The 17,383-nt window shown below is 38.3% G+C and overlaps 4 protein-coding genes across 4 annotated transcripts; 2 read left to right on the plus strand and 2 right to left on the minus strand.

The window, feature by feature from the left end:
• Nucleotides 1-821: 821 nt before the first annotated feature.
• On the plus strand, nucleotides 822-5,987 carry LOC128880381 (fatty acyl-CoA reductase wat-like). The gene is made up of 9 exons (XM_054130416.1): nucleotides 822-1,038; nucleotides 1,331-1,470; nucleotides 2,739-2,987; nucleotides 3,328-3,409; nucleotides 3,497-3,670; nucleotides 3,745-3,943; nucleotides 4,566-4,811; nucleotides 5,091-5,348; nucleotides 5,471-5,987. Exons 1-9 carry the CDS (start codon nucleotides 978-980, stop codon nucleotides 5,616-5,618), a joined length of 1,557 nt encoding a protein of 518 aa, XP_053986391.1. The 5' UTR covers nucleotides 822-977; the 3' UTR covers nucleotides 5,619-5,987.
• Nucleotides 5,988-9,472: 3,485 nt separating this feature from the next.
• On the minus strand, nucleotides 9,473-11,158 carry LOC128875786 (uncharacterized). The gene is made up of 6 exons (XM_054121676.1): nucleotides 11,099-11,158; nucleotides 10,909-10,999; nucleotides 10,600-10,820; nucleotides 10,403-10,532; nucleotides 9,981-10,312; nucleotides 9,473-9,921 (listed from the first exon to the last, which is right to left on the minus strand). The coding sequence occupies exons 3-6, from the start codon at nucleotides 10,795-10,797 to the stop codon at nucleotides 9,820-9,822; spliced, it is 762 nt and encodes a 253-aa protein (XP_053977651.1). The 5' UTR covers nucleotides 10,798-10,820; nucleotides 10,909-10,999; nucleotides 11,099-11,158; the 3' UTR covers nucleotides 9,473-9,819.
• A 601-nt stretch (nucleotides 11,159-11,759) lies between these two features.
• Nucleotides 11,760-14,013, minus strand: LOC128875773 (formylglycine-generating enzyme). The gene is made up of 4 exons (XM_054121649.1): nucleotides 13,280-14,013; nucleotides 12,973-13,144; nucleotides 12,730-12,916; nucleotides 11,760-11,967 (listed from the first exon to the last, which is right to left on the minus strand). Exons 1-4 carry the CDS (start codon nucleotides 13,863-13,865, stop codon nucleotides 11,812-11,814), a joined length of 1,101 nt encoding a protein of 366 aa, XP_053977624.1. The 5' UTR covers nucleotides 13,866-14,013; the 3' UTR covers nucleotides 11,760-11,811.
• A 389-nt stretch (nucleotides 14,014-14,402) lies between these two features.
• Nucleotides 14,403-17,049, plus strand: LOC128875781 (solute carrier family 35 member B1). The gene is made up of 2 exons (XM_054121663.1): nucleotides 14,403-14,966; nucleotides 15,110-17,049. Exons 1-2 carry the CDS (start codon nucleotides 14,580-14,582, stop codon nucleotides 15,686-15,688), a joined length of 966 nt encoding a protein of 321 aa, XP_053977638.1. The 5' UTR covers nucleotides 14,403-14,579; the 3' UTR covers nucleotides 15,689-17,049.
• Nucleotides 17,050-17,383: the final 334 nt, after the last annotated feature.

Genomic DNA, 17,383 nt, shown 5'->3' on the forward strand with positions numbered 1-17,383 from the left:
CGCCGCGATGGAGCAAGAGAACGTGCTAGAGAACTGAAAGAAAATGAAATATAATGCGTTTCCTTCCATTTCTCTTTCCTACTTTCTTTTTGCTTTATCTCGCTTTCACGGATATTACGCGGTAGGTCAATCTGTGCCTGAGTGCCTTTCAGTCGTGTGTTCGTACCTGTTCATTTGTTGTACTTCATGGTTCTGTTTTTTTTTTTTTTTATTTTTTAATAAAAGGGAATATTTTTTTGTAGAAAATGGAGATTGTCTTTGGAATGAACGAATTCCTTCACTTGAAGTCAAACGATTTTGTGATAGACCCACTGCGAAACACACCAGAGAGTCAACAGAAATCTAAGTAAAATATTTGTGTAATTATATCAGAATGAATAATAAAGCAATTTTTTTGCAAACTCGCAAAGTTAAAAATTGTTGCTTTATACGAAGTACATAAAGATTTTTAATTTATGGACCATATTGTACTACAAAGAACATTTCAACGAGATTGTTTCCGCATTCAAAGGCTCGAGCTACCGCTTTACAGAGAATAGAGTGTCCAGTAGTTTGAAATGTTTAGAGTGATGTATGTCTTACGGACACCGTTCAGGCACAGAAGGATTTCAGTTGGTACAAACCCCATAAACGGGAACCAGCTTTTTGCTCATCGGCTCCTTCTTTGCCTCCTAGTTGAAAGTTGCTTTCTTCGCGATCCCGTACGGTAGGTTTCTTCGATTACCAGCCTCGCCCCACTCTTCGGGTTCGATACGTTTTCTCGTTAAAGCGTTCGTTCATGGTCTCTTTGTCTGGCATTCCTTCTGCTTTCTTTTTCCAAACCCCCTCTAAAATTCCGGAAAGGTCGGACTGCAAAATTGTAAACAAGAACGCCACGCATAGTATTCCGCGTTGCATCTTTCAATTCGCGTCTCGGCCGTCTCGCTCGAGGCACAGGTGATAGAGTACCAGAGAGGCTGCGTTATCGAACGTCAACTATGATCGAGCAAGAATCTTTGGTGAACACGTTTTACGCTGGTCAGAGTGTCTTGGTAACAGGTAACGACGACGATTGTTATTTAAATAAAATAATCGAGGCCGGAGCCTGAGGATTGTAGTGTAAATCGAAAATAAAATAAAAAGTTAGTAGATTTGTCAAGGTGTGAAACTATTCCGGAGCTCGAACTCTTTTTTAATTGCATCCTCGTGATTATTCGTCACAGTTAATTAAGCAGGGACCGGTATTTTAATTTGACCACGATCGAGCAATTAGAGGAAACATTCGGTCGATTCTTTTCTCGTAACGCGTTCTTTTCGTGTCCTTGGTATTGAGAAAACGATGTGTGCGCAGGAGGCACAGGTTTCCTGGGGAAGCTGTTGATCGAAAAATTGCTCAGAACGTGCATAGAAATCAAGTACGTTTACGCGTTGTCCAGAGCAAAGAAGGGCGAGACTGCGGAGCGACGCTTCGAGAGAATATTCGAAGGACCTGTGAGTATCGTTCATGGATTGTAGAATTTTATTTGAGTGACAGTTTTATTCTTAAATAAGACCCTTGTCATCTCTGGTATCGCCTAGTGATCGAGCTTTGATCTGGTGAAATACGCGGCGACGTTATGTCTAACGAGTAGACACCTTATGCAGGCATTGAAGTCTCTGGCTGCGTTCAATGCTTCGTACGAGCTGCGCCGCGTTTATCGATTCAAAATCCTCTTCTCGTATCGGTGTTTTTTAAAACTGATCGAACCTTTATGTAAGCCTGCAGAACTCCCTAAAGTGTATACGAATTATTTAAACAGTTTAAGGGGGTATCCTGAATTAGGAGGTTTTAAAAAAGCGGTTTTCGTGAATTTTTTTAGGCTGGAAAAAAATAATTCATTCTATCGGTCTTTTTATCCTATTTTTATACATATTTGAGTAGTCTGTACAAATTTGTTCAACAAGAAATATTCAAATTGAGTCGACTGTGACGCTCATTTGTAGAACACCTCACAATTATAACCTCCTATACACATACCTCCTATACACCTCCTATACACATAGAAGAAAAATGCATGAAAATGAAAATTTCTTTTGGTTCTTTTGTGTCAAACCAAAATTACGACCTGCATCTTTCCCGCCTATAGGAGGTTTTAATTGTGAGGTGCTCTACAAATGTGCGTCACAGTCGACTCAATTTGAATATTTCTTGTTGAACAAATTTGTACAGACTACTCAAATATGTATGAAAATAGGATAAAAGGTTCGATAGAATTAATTATTTTTTTCTTAGACCTCCTAATTCAGGATAGTCCCTTAAGTCAGCAATTACTCTCCTCGGAGTAAATAACAATCATCTGCTGAGTTGTACCCTAATTACTCGCTACTTTACAAAAAATGTTACGTCTGTAACAAATTAAACGTTTTAGTAGAGGAACGGCAATATTTTTCGATGCAAATTGCACTCAATTATCCTGGATCGTACAAATATCGTGCACTTCTTTTCATTTTTGCCGAACGCCACTTTCACCTCTCTTTGCTCCGCCCCCCTACAGACTGGGGGAACATAGATAACAGGAATCGATCGCTACTACACAGATCTGCAACGCGTAGAAGTTAAATCATCCATAGAAACATCCATTACATTGATTGATAAATATGATTTTGCGAGTTTCCAAACTTGATACGTTCGAAAGAGTAACCGAAAGCCTTGTGACAAGGAAAACTTCTGTACTAAAGTGTTACTGTGATTAAAAAAATATATTTCTGTTGGAGAAAAGCTGTTCGATCGTCTCCGAAGAGAAGCACCGAAGTACCAGCAGAAGGTTCGAGTGATCCCAGGCGATTGTTCGTTACCTGGATTAGGACTATCCCCCTCGGATGCAGATTTGTTAGCGCAGGAAGTCACTGTGGTGTTCCACGTGGCAGCCACGGTTCGTTTCGATGAAAAAATAAAGAAGGCGATCGCGGTGAACGTTGGAGGAACGAAAGAACTGATGGAACTCTGTAAACGGATGTCCAATCTGCAGGTAACTACGCTAAAGCTACTGACAAAGAATGAATAATCAATTCCTCAGTCGTACAACTTCACAGAACGATGTCCTTCGCTCCTTTTATAAATCCCACGTTGCCAGTATCGCTTTCTATTTCTTGTTTTTGTTTTTACACCTTTTCCCCTTTTTTCTCTGTCCCATATTATCGAACTGGTATTATGAGCGCATACTTCATTTTTACTTCTATCCATTAATTTTCTTCGAGTATCTACATACTTTCTTTTTGTTTCTTCGCTTCGTATTGAATTTTTCGTCTCTTTGATTTCTGAATATTTGATATGTTCTATCGAGTGAATCATTTGGTATTGTCTTTCAGGTCGTGATGCATGTTTCCACTGCTTACAGTAATTGTAATCGCGAGAACATCGACGAGAAGTTTTATCCAGCCCCCATGTCCGGTTAGCAAATCGATCTCTTGAGAATTCTAAATTCGATATCGAAGAAGAACGATATTACATCTTGTTTCTTTTTTTCTTTTTAAACAGAAGAGGAAACGATGCACCTGATGCAGAATTTCACCGACCAAGAGGTGAACGATGTCCAAAAGAAAATTCTTGGGTCTTATCCCAACACCTACGTTTACACCAAGTGCATCGCAGAGCAGATGGTGCGACGATACGAGAAGGAGTTACCTGTAGGAATATTTCGACCATCCATAGGTAACCCTAAAGAATAGGAGTCGACATGTGTATCAGCTAAGATGTTAAATGTACTTGAATATCGTTTCAAACAGTGGTCTCGACGTACAAGGAACCATTGGAGGGCTGGGTGGATAACGCTTATGGACCTACTGGGGCGCTCGCAGCGGCTGGCATCGGCCTCCTGAGGACCATGAATATGGACACAAATCGCAAGGCAGAGTTGGTTCCAGCTGATTATACCGTTAACGCTCTTATCGTTGCCGCTTGGGCAGTCGCGACCAAACGTTTCAGGTAATCATCTTCAACGAAACATTTCCAATGGATATTATTATGTTTCTCTTCTCAGAATCTAATAGAAAGTTAACCTTTTGCTCTCGAAGCCGTTTTTCCTGGTATCTGCCAACAACTCGAGATGTTTCTTAGCATTCTATTGCCATGAATTCTAAGCTATCTAGATTTGAGAATAAGGTCACCATTACCTCGTCGACAATCATTTTATTGACACTTGGAGCTCCAAAGAAATTAAATCTAAAGAAGCATTAGGTATTGTAGATTTGCTGCGTGAAACCTAATGGTGACTGAGAGTCACCTCTCGAGTGCAAAGGGGCAACGCCCTTACCATGTGCGGATGACGCACATGCGCGTCCTTTGCTTTTTTAGTCGGTTTAGTTGTATTTAGACAGTCAGTACGATCTAAGCATTCACGTTGGTCTGTTCTTTTGTGTTTAGTTTAACAATCATATTAGAACATTTGTAAGAAATTTTTCATTAAAAAAAATATCATAATTGCAGCTCCCAGCGAACGGCTACTTATTTTCATCCGCAGCGAAAGTGTTAAGCAGAAGAAGGATTGAATATTTCTGTATCAATTTTGTGCTAAGGTGCGTTTAACTGACGAATTTCTTGTCTGCAGGGATCGATCAGGCGATCCACCGATCTACAACTACCTCTCTTCGTGGGGCGATGGGATCACCTGGGGTCATTACATGCATCTGGCTATGAAATACGGAAGAGAAATTCCGAGCGTGCGCAGCATCTGGTGCTACACCTTTACCGCCGTTAAAAATGTATACGCGTATTTTGTTGTAGCAGCTATTCTTCATCTACTACCAGCCTTGGTCGTCGACGTCGCGATGGTGCTCACTGGCAAGAAACCTAGGTGATTGTTAGGTTCTCTAATGCAACCAGACAACCATATGCTCTTTGAAATATTACGTACGAGTAATAAATACGAAGGGGAGCTTTTTTTAACTCCTTCATTGCAGAGATGGGGCAAAACCCTAGGCTTCGAATAGATCTGAAGTTTGCCGACATATTTGTCTCGTTTCCTCTTTTGAATATTTTCCAAAAAAGGAAACTTCGAAGCTTAGGATTTTGCTCATCGCTACTATCTATAACTTTTTAAAATTCCTCATCGAATATTCTTTCTTTTTCGCAGGATGCTGAAAATCTACAAAAAGGTGCACAAATTCTCCGCGGTGACCAGTTACTTTGGCATGCACGACTGGAAATTTTCCTACGACAACACCAAAGACCTCTGGGACTCCCTCCCTCCGAAGGATCGTGAGTTGTACGCGTTCTCGATGAGCCACTTCGACTGGGAAGATTTCATGTTGAAGTCCATAGGTGGATTGAGAATATACATCCTCAAAGACGATCCGAGCACGATATCTCGTGCGAGACTTCGAATGGCCAGGTAACTAATATTTAAAAAGCAAAGATATCTGTTCTGATTACTGTCTAAAAAATTGTTTCTTTACCAGAGAATGTTTCATGAAACATACAATTATCAATGTAATAGAATTATCTTTTTCTTAGATTCGACTTTGTTCACAACCTCCTCAAGTATACCACGCTATTCATCGTTATCTGGCTCTTTTATCGCGCGGTGGGGAGGCTTTTCGACGCCATAATTGACAATAATAATGCAATCACGGACAAGTTACTGATGTTTTCCATGCCCTGATTGGATATGGTCGCCAAGCAATAAACTTGTTCAACATCCTTCAGCAGCATTTTATGTATCAATTAGGTTTTTGTGTGTTTACAACAATATACATATATGTATCGCCCATCCCTCTCTTGAAAGGTCAATGAATAAATAGAACGTCATAACATTTTTTAATCTGTACTGGAAATGTACTGGAATGTCGAGATATTTTTTTTTCGTTCATTTTTTTTCTGTGTTTTTCATCGACTCACAGATGAAATAATTATAAAGCACCACACGCGTTTGCGATTCTTTTAAACGATCTACATAACCTGAACGACGTCCGATACATGTAGAAAAAGTTGTCTCTATATCCTTCCAACTAAATAAATGCAACCTGAACGACGTCCGATACATGTAAAAAAAGTTGTCTCTATATCCTTCCAACTAAATAAATGCAAAACAATAATGTTCTCTTTAAGAATCTTTTGGTCGCATCTTTGGTATATCCTTTTTAGTATGCAACTTTAGGTCCATGTTACGCAACGTTAATTAACTTCCAAAATCAGCATTAAGCAATCGCGAGTTTGATTTTATTCTTCTTCGATATGGAGACCGACGTGGGAGCAGAAACGATGATGAGAGATTGTTGCTCTATCGTGTTCCATAATCCCTTCCCTTTAGCCACGTCCCAAGTTATTTATTTACGTATTATTCACTTACCAGGCACTGCAGGAATACACGGGGATGGAAATTGGATAGAAGTTACATTGTCAAAGACAATAACCTCCAAGTCGTAGAATCGAGTGCACAATTGTCGATACAGAACTATCGAACTGATAAACGATCGTTAAACGCGAAAGATGATATCAAGATACCAGCTACTGATTACGCAAAATTAATGTTAATGCACGTTTGAGAAGTTCACGCTTTCGTACGGGATATATCAACGAATCTGTCTTTCGAGATTGGCCGTTATCGATACGTTACACTTTTTGTTCCAGTAGCGTACCTAAGTGTCCAACGAAACATGACCCCCCGATGGAGGGGCCCCCATCTTTGCAACAATAACGTCAATTAATTTCTGATTATTTTCTCAACTATATACAAAATATAATCCTATAAATATCGCTTTATTTTTTCCAAGTATTAATTAGGATTAAAGAATTACGAGACCCAGGTACCCGTGTCGATGTTGCAGCCTTGGAAAAATAAAACGGCACGGATTCTACTCGTCTCCTTTTCGTTCTCCATATACAGGGTGAGTCTTATAACGTGATGACCTCAAATAAATCGTAAGGTATTTGTTGTACGACAAAATGTTTCAAACAAAAGTTGCATGGTATCTAGGGGGGCATACAATGCTGTAATCTGTTTTTCATTACTTTACTCTTTTTATTGAGATATTAGGGTCACCTTCAGTTTTTTAAATGGAATGTCTAATATTTTTATATGATATTATTATATGTATATTTTTTTTTTTTACGTTTCTGTACATTAAAATTGCCGTGTTCTTTGAGTCTTCGACTACACCTTAAGAAGGTAGAATGCGATGGGTGATTTCGATCAGGATACTTAGCTCGGTACAAGATCTTAGCTCTTATAGCATTTTCTTCACACGCACCATAAACAATTATCATAACGTTGTTTAACTGTTACTGAACATCGTAATAAAAATGTAGCACCTTTCTCAATACGACTTTAACGCTTACCGAAATACTAAATAGGCATTTCGTGTTGATGATTATTAATATTTAACAGGGAACTTGTTTACAGACATGATCTACCGACGTGAATAAAGTCGTGCTAAGAATCACGTAATACTTTTTTACATAAAATTTGATGATTTATCCGAATTCGAAAAAAATTGTCAGACATTTAAAAAACTAAAGGTGACCCTGATATCTCAATAAAAAAGTAAAAGGTAAAAAAAAACAGATTGCAGCACTGTATGTCTCCCTAGATACCATGCAACTTTTGTTTGAAACATTTTGTCGTTCACCCTGTATACAAAATACAACGTACAACTTTCATTCTTGGAAGTATGATGTACAAATTTTTATGGAAAGATTTATCGAAAAATGTAAACGTTACAGCCCGTTGTCCATGACGTTGCAATGAAAACATCGAGCGTTGGTTGACTTGATTTCTACCGTTCAAATGAACTGAAGTAAATAAATAAATTGACGTTTTATTCAATATGAATGTCGTTATCCTACTGCGAAAAACAATATCAAATATAAAATATTGTCATTAACGAACGAGAGATGTTATCGAACAATCGAATAAAGTGTCGTTAACGTGTCTTTTTTTCACTGAGAATCGTTCATAATTAGTTAATAATTTATTAGTTTCTCCATCGATGGTAAATAGTAGCATAGTAGTACATAAAACGATAGTAACACTCAAGGATCATTCTTGTTACGATTTTAATAGTTATTAAGCAATCATCAAGGATTTCAGTGAGAATTTTCGCTTCGCTCGATTGTTTGTTACATTCTATAAATGAATTATTAACTTTTACGACTCGCGAAGGATAGTATAGATCGTTGCAACATTCAAGAAAAATTTCTGTTACGATCTCGTTTTTATTAAACGATCATCGAGGATTTCAGTCTTGACTACGCGTTACTTCGTTAGAAATATTCGCTTTATTCTCTTGTTTATTAACTTTTTTCATATAAAGAATAGACCTTGGTACTCGTGGAAGATAGTATAGATCATTAGCAACATTCAAGAACCGGTGTTGATACGATTTCGATTAAAATTAAACAGTTATAAACGTTTTTCGGCGATTAGTAGGTACAAAATTTAAATTTCGCGCTGGTGCTGCCATCTAGCGGTTGAATGAGGGAAGCTCCGATTGAGTAATAGGATAACAGAACGCTAGTGGAGGTCTACGCTCGTAACTGTGCAAAAGAGAAAGATATACTGTGCGAGAAGGATAGAGAGCACAGGCGCTGTAAACAGCAATGCGCATGCGCAGAGTACACTCATTTGTTAATCGATTGTTTATCGATTATTTACAAATAATTCATGAACTTTTGCATACTCAAATTAAAGCTTAGGCTTCTAGGAATCTTCCCCTATAAGTGTATTGAATCGTTATGCACTATTTAAATAGTTACAAACAATTTAAGACAACCGGCGGAGAATTTAAATGTTGCACTAATCCCGCGGAATTTAAATTGCTACTAATCGCCAAAAAACTTTTGTAACTGTTTAATCTCAATCGAAATCGTATCAAGGCTAGGCGATTCAAGATTGAAAGTTCTATATATGGAGAACGAAAAAGAGATGAATAGAGTCTGTGCCGTTTTATTTTCCCGAAGCTATCCGATTCACGTATTGCTGTCGTAGGTTTGTGTGCGATAAAAAGAAAGCGAGAAAACAAATTAATTAATTTGTCCAAATGAGATAGCTTCCGTGGAAAAATGTGTCTCGCGATCGCTTTGTACATATTAACAGCCACTTTCGGAATAATTTGGCAGATATTTATAGCGATCGGTTTATCCCTCTTAACCCTCGTCGGAAGAACTATACTTTTCGTATACGTGATCTTCTACACGATGTCAAGCATGCTAAGAGAAACTTACCTGTCTCTGACTTCTCGCGAACGAGCAGAACAGAATTCGAGTCTTCATCAAAATGCTACTAACGTAGACGGAACTCCTTCGGAGTCGACACGGGCCCCACGCCCACCTTTCGAAGAAATCGAATCATCGTAGGTTATTTTCGTACTTATGCTAATTTCTGCTTCAGTGTATGGGCCGTACTTTGATTCCACGAATTTTATGTTAAGTTTACTGGAAAGTATTAAACGTAGCAAGAAATAACAAACTGATGAACGGCAGATACAGGGAACAAGTAGAGGGACAACTACGAGTGGATATTCGTGCAAATTTTATTAATAAAAATATAAGGCGTAATAAAAGTCAATATAAATACAAGTAATTCATCTTTCTTCCTAATAAACGATGCTTTTTTCTTTACAACGAAAGTACGAATCGTTTGTCGTAGGGTTCGTACTGTCGTACACTTACAATTCTATATTTAATAATAATAATTCTGGACGGAATTTATAACGAATGGACGTTTGCGAGACGTGGACGGATTGACTACAAACGCACAACCAACGTAGGTGTACATGGCATTAAGGCAGTGTCGTACTTCCACTGTATATGTAACGCGACTTATTGACCACAGTGATAGATAAAAATGACGAGAACTTTCATATTTAATTGGCTGGCATCGTCGACACCGCGCTATGAGGTGTCGTCGGTCGAGAACCAGCAATGGAGTGAGTAGTAGACGCATTCAGCGACTGCATGGTGCCAATCTAAAATTGAAGTCAGTTGTAGAAAAATTTTTTTTCGAAATATTTGACAGAATACTTACTCTTAAATGCGCAAAATCCTCTAATCTTGTGAGGTCGCTCAATTCAATATAGAGGGAGTAGACGATCAGCCACCCGTAAACAGAAATTAAAACAAATATCGTCCACAAAAGACACATCATGATGTTATAGGCGAATATCATATCATTCACTGTGCTGAAGAATAAAAATGCAAAAAATCTGAAAATACTGAAAGCAGCAAAACTGTAGAGCCAAGGAACCATCTTCTTTTCGTGCTCTTTTCGCAAGGCTGTTATTAGTATCAGAGATGTTGCAAACACTGCCATTCCCCCAAGCATGGAGAATATTGCAAAAACAACAAGAGCATTCCGCACTGAAATAAAACATTGAAAGAGATTTGTATGTATAGGTACTTCTGCTTTTTTTTTTTATGAAATTTCAGAGCTTTACAAATTATTCTTACCATGTTGATTTCCTACATAAACAAATTCATACGATATTACATAGTAACCATAGTGCGTTGAACCTGGTGCAGCTTGAGATAGACAGTAAAGATCAAATATTGCGGTGCAAATTGTAAACATAGCCAAACACTGCAAGAAGGTATATATTGTTAGAAACTTGTTAAAAGGTCGTATAGATGCTCCATTTAATATGTACCACTGAAAATGCTGCAGTTAACATGGCTCCTCTTTGAATGTCGAGCACATAAGCATGTGTCAAGATTGGCTTCTGATACCAGGGTATTTTGACACTACGCACGGATCGTGAAGATTTTAAATTAGCACTGCTGCGCGTGGTGACGTGCGAATATACCGAGGGCGTCCCCATGCTGGGTGATTTCTTTCCGTAATTCATATTGTTGTCTCGTCAATCACTTCCTGTTTTTTAATAAAATCAATGAATTCTCCTTATTCCCACATACCTTCTTTATTCTCGATTAAAACAATATTATGAAACAACTCTTACTCGTACGCAACAAGGTTAGTTACAGAAATTGTATACAGCCACTATATCAAACGTGCTATCTCGCATTAGGCGAGACTGGGCAAGGCACTACCTATAAAAATGCACAATAATTTGATCTATGAACGATCGTGATCGTCTAAGAAGATTTTACTTGTTTGTTGAAAATGTAAACATAAAGACATATTCACACAATTTTAGACGTAGATCACGAGCCGACGCCCGATAGTTTTAAATCACTCGAACCGAGTCGGATCGAGGGGAGTCGAATACATCCGAAGTAATCTTAGTAATGCATAAGTAGGTGGACCTATAATTAGGTAATTAATTTTTCAATGTACATTTTGTAAAACAGATAACAAGGTTAACAAGTGTAAATAAATCCAACGAGAAAAAAACTCTAGTAATAAAACTACGTGCAATGTTTGATAAAGCAAAGTATCTTTATGAAGTAACACAGGTTACTATTTACGTATAATAACTCCAGTTCTACGGTGAACATATAGAAAGTAAATTGATATATAGAAATATTCTATAAACATTTGTGTATTCACACGTGCATATATTATTATAGACTAAATAATTTCAAATGTTTATAAGTATTATTTTTTCTTTCATGTAAATCGCCACCTAGCGGTGAACAGGCTGAACTAATTGTTTGTTTATTTTTTATTGTGCCTACTTTTGAGAGCTACTTCGCCCTCTTGTGTTTTAGATTTTTCATCGCTAGGAGGCGATTTACATGAAAGAGAAAATGAAACCCTAAAAATAATTAAATAATTTCGATGTGTTAAAAAAACATTTTACGGGAAACGTGGTATTTGTCAGAAAGATTAAAAAGAAGACACAAAGCGTATGCAAGTATTGTTTATTTGGAAAAAAAATTGATAATTTTTTTAATAAAGATCAAATAGATAAAGCGCATCTGAAGCCAAGATTTCCAGCCGTCGTATCAGGTGTATTTTGACTTCGAGCAGCACATCTGTACCTGAAGCAATAGCTCTCGTGACAAAGGTAGGAGCCACCTTTCTTTACCTTGTCAGTACCACGAGTTGGACCAGTCTGAAAATATTTATTTATTTATTTATTTCCATATATACGGGCATAGCCCATTATGAAATTATTACAGTGTAGCAATTATAAATAACGATAGTTGACAGATCTCAAGACAAACAAAAATTAACAAACACACAATCATAACAAAGTTATCGCCGGTGAATAGCGGAATTGCTAATAAAAAGGTTATGTAGTCTATGTTTAGTAGAGTCAATAAACATATCACTGTCTGAACTAAACCAATTGACTGAAGCACAGGCATGGACAATAGTATTGAGGTGACAGTATCTAGACGAGGAAACAAATTGATGAAATAGATATGAGGACCTAGTGGTCCTGGGAGGAATGTGAAAGGGCACAAGTCCAAAAAGAGGTGCACAATCAATTATATGTGTAAGAAGCTTCTGAATAAAAACAATTTCATGTATTGTGCGTCTATCCCTGAGTGAGAGTACCCTGAACCTGTACATGATGGCACTGTAGTTGTGATCAAGTTGACTCATAGGAGAGGAGGTTTTATATAAGAGAAAACGTAAAAATCTCCTTTGAATACTTTCTAGTATATCAATATGTCTGGATAGTCTGAGTGCCCATATAATATTGTCGTACTCAAGCTGAGGAAGTAGAAGGGAGTAATAAAGCGTGAGTAGAGTATTGGGATTACAAAACTGAGAGCAAGTACACTTAAGGTAGCCCATCATCCTAGATAAATATGTTTCGTAAAGAAATATTCATAAGAGAAACGAAACCAAGTATTATTGCACGTACGGGATTCGTGGGACCACCACGTTTCATATTATCGGTCGTCCACCAATCTGACGTCCATTCCCAGACGTTTCCTATCATGTTGCGTAGGCCATATTTATTTGGCGGGAATTCCGTAACAGGCGAAGTGCTCACGTATCCATCCTCCTCAGTATTATTGTTTGGAAAATCACCTTGCCACGTGTTCGCTCTGAAAATCATTTCTAGTCAGGAAATCAACCTCGTCTTTCCATTTTTCCTTCGTACCTGTATTGACCATTTGGAACAAATTTGTTCCCCCACGGATACAATCTATCCGAGAGCCCCCCACGACAAGCCACTTCCCATTCCGCTTCGGTAGGCAATCTTTTGCCTAACCATTTACAATAGGCGACTGCATCGTTCCACGATACGTGAACGACGGGGTGATCCATCCTGTCTGGATCATTCGATTTTATTTGCAGCTATTTTTAACAGATTACAGAAAATCTCAAATAGCGACGTTCGATCTTTTCTAAAGAATCGAATATCCCTATTTCGCGCGATTGAAAAAAGGAAAGTAGAGCATACGTACGTGTCAAATCGGAACCAGGACCTTCCGGATGTTTCCACGTCACATTATTTACAGGTAACCACCAAGGTGCTCGAGCTACGACGTTTGGTATATTCGCTCTGACTTCTTCTTTCAGTAGTCCTCCGAATACAAAAGAATCCCCGAATGTTTCCGCTTCCGTTCGATGGCCAGTCGCGTCGACAAACTTTGAAAATTCGTCGTTGCTCACTTCCAATTCGTCTATATAAAAACTATCGAGTTGAATTTGTCGTTTCGGTGCTTCGCCATCAGCCACAAAAACTGGATCGTTTGTTCCGATTGCAAAACTGCCTCCTTCTATCAGGGCCATATTTTTCAAGCGATCTACACGATCGATGTTTTCTCCATCGAATATACGAGGAACATCCTTTGGTACCGAACAATAGTTTCGTGATTCATCTGTCTGTTTCGTTTGTCTGCTCGATCCTTTACCACAGTGAAAAGATTCCTCATTCGAATCATCATTTTCGAAGCTTCCCGCTACAAAGCACAACATGAGCACCATGTTTGCGCAAACGAACAATGCCGATTTTACTTTCAGAATCGATGATATCGAACCTCTCTTCATTTTATTGGAGAATGTTTACACGTAAAATCGGTGAAGTAGCTCGAGCTAATCTCCTAGCACCGGTTGTTATAATTACAAATAGTTACTGATGATAAATCTGGATAAACACCACGGTCAACTAAACTGTCATTCTCCATGGCAGACGACAAACAATATCGGTGAAATCAAGGACAAAAAGATTGTGTAGATGCAAAGGATCTTCTCGTACTTGCCACCAGAGGGTCAGCCTCGGTCCATTCAGTTTGCAAATAGACCGAATCAGAAGCACTGTAGATATGTAGGAATTAAATTTATTTATATATTTACATACATGAGAATATAATTTAAATTTGCAATGTTAATAAACGATGTTAACCGATAGGATGTCTTTTGAATTAATTACTTTTGTTTTAACAACAACACATCTAACACGAATATAGCGTTTTAAATTTATGCGAAAAGAACGCGCCGCATAGTATGAGCTATAGGAACTATAGTTCCTACAGATAAATCGAAGATGCTGCCATCTGTTGACACGTTGATATTCTTGGGAGCGTACGATGTGGTCGCGTATGATTCGCGTGGAACATAACCTACCGTTAATTGCCACGTATTATTTAAGTGCCATTCGTGTAGAATGTTTTCATTTTCGGCGTGGTATTGACCCCTGAACAAACCGGGATCGAAACTGGAGAATTCGTGACCAGTCTGGCACATCACGTGTGTACAATCACAATGGCTTCCTCGAGACGTTTCAAGCTGTTGCTCTGTGCTCTCGGTATTTTTGTATGTTACTTCCACTTCGCTATGCTACAAGAGAAGATCACACGGGGACAGTACGGAGATGAAAAGAACAGTGAAAAATTTACATACACGTTCACCTTAGTCTTTGCTCAATGTCTGGTCAACTATCTGTTCGCCAAGACTAGTTTATTGACAATTATGAAACAGGGCGAAGACACTACTCCGAACATATATTACGCGATATCTGCGCTCACGTATTTACTAGGCATGGTGTCCAGTAACATGGCTTTACAGTTTGTCAATTATCCAACACAAGTTATTGGGAAAGCTGGTAAACCCATTCCTGTGATGATACTTGGAGTGCTACTAGGGAACAAGGTATTAGCTCTGTCTCGCATTATGCATGAATATATTTTGTAGACAGGAACATTATTCATATATCGATCCAATAGGTTTCGTATTCCACACATTGTAATTTTGGGGAAGTTATTTTTTGTAACGATTGGTGCATTACCTTCCAGGTTTATCCAGTTAGGAAGTACTTGTTTGTCTTCTTAGTTGTGATTGGTGTAGCTTTGTTCATGTACAAAGATGGTGGTGTGTCAAAGAAACCAGCAGAAGGACAAACAGCATTTGGAGAACTGTTGTTGTTACTGTCATTAACGATGGATGGTTTAACTAGCGCTGTACAGGAACGAGTGAGAGCAGAGCATAATTCCAAGTCTGGACATATGATGCTGAACATGAACATGTGGTCTGTGATATTCAGTGGTACTGTCATTCTAATTTCTGGAGAGCTGGTTGAATTTATTCAGTTCATACACAGGCACCCATCAACCATATGGCTCATAAGTACTTTCTCTATAGCAGGTGCAATTGGACAGTACTTTATATTTCTCACAGTCATAGAATTCGGCCCGTTACCGTGCTCGATCATAACTACTACCCGAAAATTCTTTACGGTTCTAGGGTCGATATTGATCTTTGGCAATACTTTGACTTTTAGACAGTGGTTAGGTACATTCACAGTGTTCATAGGATTGCTTCTAGATGCCTTGTATGGTAAAGACAAGTCCTCCAAGAAAAATATAGTAAAGTAACAAACAAACCCTGGCGCGCCAACGCGTGCGATCGCGAATCGTTACGCTATAGCACAATTTTATACTTTCACGCATGTACACAGTAAACATCGCGATCAGAGATGGACAGAATTTTATTCGAATAATAGATGGTGAATGAAAGCTTTATCTAGCGATTTACGTGCAAAATTTATTTAATTGTTATTCAATTTATATGAGAATTTTTTTGTTATTCAAATTATTATTTAGAGAAGAATTTTGTCTGACCTTGAAACGACCACGATCGTTGGATGATACAGTACGGAATGAATGTGGTGGGATGTTGTATCGCAAATGGAATTTCGTAACAAATTTTTTAACATTACGTTTCACAGTATAGTCCACCTACGTATATGTATGTAGTGTACACATGCGCGTGTATGTTTGTTTGTCAAAACTGTTGCACGTGTACTTACAGCTGGTGTCATGTGTGAGTCTCGGAAGTTAAATCGATCTACTCCACCGTTTTGTAAATATTTTGATTAGATGAAAATATTTAGAAAAAATATTTATAGTTTAGCAGATCAATTCATCTTCTGAGAACCATATGCCGTGCTATGGTACCGCTTCTACGGCGGATAGGTTTCCTGCGAAGCAACTTAAGTCCTAAAGTTTGCTTTACTTAATCGTAACAAATCGTTACAATGCAAACCACGTCCTATGCGAACCCTATCCGCCTCGAAGCGTGATGCGGATGAGTCGATGTATGTATATGCGAAGTGAATGGAAAAACATAATTCCGTATGTAAATGTTTTTTATGCGAAAATAATTGTTTCGCGTCGTCAAACGCCTTCCTTTTACTTCCACTAAAAATTCTCGACGAACATTCGTCACACAAGCTTCTACTTATCGAACGAATAAATATCATAGCAAATTACGTCGATACGTTTCAAGCATTACCCGACCACTTACAAACTGTGCGATAGTTTCTCACGTAATATATTTTTTAAATTGGATTTCGCTATTGTTATCAACGCCGAGAACAACATCGTTGATGGTCAAGGAGATAATAACGACGCGCAGATGGTCGTTAGGAAGGGAGCGTAATCAGTGAGAATGTACCATTAGCCGCGCAAACTGCTTCTGAAGAAGTAGTTTAACGTATTTCAGTAAAGAACTCGCATCGAAGGTCGATGTTCCCCGGGACATAATCGGAAACGACGGTTTGCGTGATGAATATACGGTTTTCCAGATGTTGCGCGTGGATTATTGTGTTATCTGTGTGCTTCCCGGGTATTTGCGGGCTTCTCGGGAACGGTGAGTGCTGAACTCAATCTATACGACGTTTGTGTATACATATATACGTATCCATGTATATATATATGTGTATATTTGCATTTAAGAGTATTCTGTAATTCATCCCTATCTCCATTCCTCCATCCCTGGTCTTCGTTTGCCAAATAAAAGGAACTCAGAACCTCGAAGATGGACGTAGGATATAGATCCAATTGAATACAATGGTATATTCTTGTACAAATATCTTTATTAAACATCTCGGGTTTTCCTAACATCAATTAAATTGGGAAAATGAAGAAGGAAAGGCTCTCACCCCATACTATAACTTTTAATTTGTACACGGCAAGAAAAGTCTCATTCAAAGGCACGCATTCAATCCTCGTCGAGACGTTGAATAAAGATATTTAACTCTATTACATTCGACGCCCCTCCAGGAGCAT

This window comes from Hylaeus volcanicus, chromosome 1 (genome assembly GCF_026283585.1).
Source record: "Hylaeus volcanicus isolate JK05 chromosome 1, UHH_iyHylVolc1.0_haploid, whole genome shotgun sequence".
Taxonomy (NCBI): domain Eukaryota; kingdom Metazoa; phylum Arthropoda; class Insecta; order Hymenoptera; family Colletidae; genus Hylaeus; species Hylaeus volcanicus.

Coding starts and splice junctions, on each gene's coding strand:
- LOC128880381 (XM_054130416.1), top strand. CDS start 978: ATGATCGAGCAAGAATCTTTGGTGAACACGTTTTACGCTGGTCAGAGT. Junction 1,471..2,738: donor AGAGAATATTCGAAGGACCT/GTGAGTATCGTT, acceptor GTTGGAGAAAAG/CTGTTCGATCGTCTCCGAAG. Junction 3,944..4,565: donor GTCGCGACCAAACGTTTCAG/GTAATCATCTTC, acceptor TCTTGTCTGCAG/GGATCGATCAGGCGATCCAC.
- LOC128875773 (XM_054121649.1), bottom strand. CDS start 13,865: ATGAAGAGAGGTTCGATATCATCGATTCTGAAAGTAAAATCGGCATTG. Junction 12,917..12,972: donor GTTCCAAATGGTCAATACAG/GTACGAAGGAAA, acceptor AATGATTTTCAG/AGCGAACACGTGGCAAGGTG. Junction 11,968..12,729: donor GTGGTGGTCCCACGAATCCC/GTACGTGCAATA, acceptor AAATATTTTCAG/ACTGGTCCAACTCGTGGTAC.
- LOC128875786 (XM_054121676.1), bottom strand. CDS start 10,797: ATGAATTACGGAAAGAAATCACCCAGCATGGGGACGCCCTCGGTATAT. Junction 10,533..10,599: donor TAACTGCAGCATTTTCAGTG/GTACATATTAAA, acceptor ACCTTCTTGCAG/TGTTTGGCTATGTTTACAAT. Junction 9,922..9,980: donor AGGATTTTGCGCATTTAAGA/GTAAGTATTCTG, acceptor CTTCAATTTTAG/ATTGGCACCATGCAGTCGCT.
- LOC128875781 (XM_054121663.1), top strand. CDS start 14,580: ATGGCTTCCTCGAGACGTTTCAAGCTGTTGCTCTGTGCTCTCGGTATT. Junction 14,967..15,109: donor GAGTGCTACTAGGGAACAAG/GTATTAGCTCTG, acceptor ATTACCTTCCAG/GTTTATCCAGTTAGGAAGTA.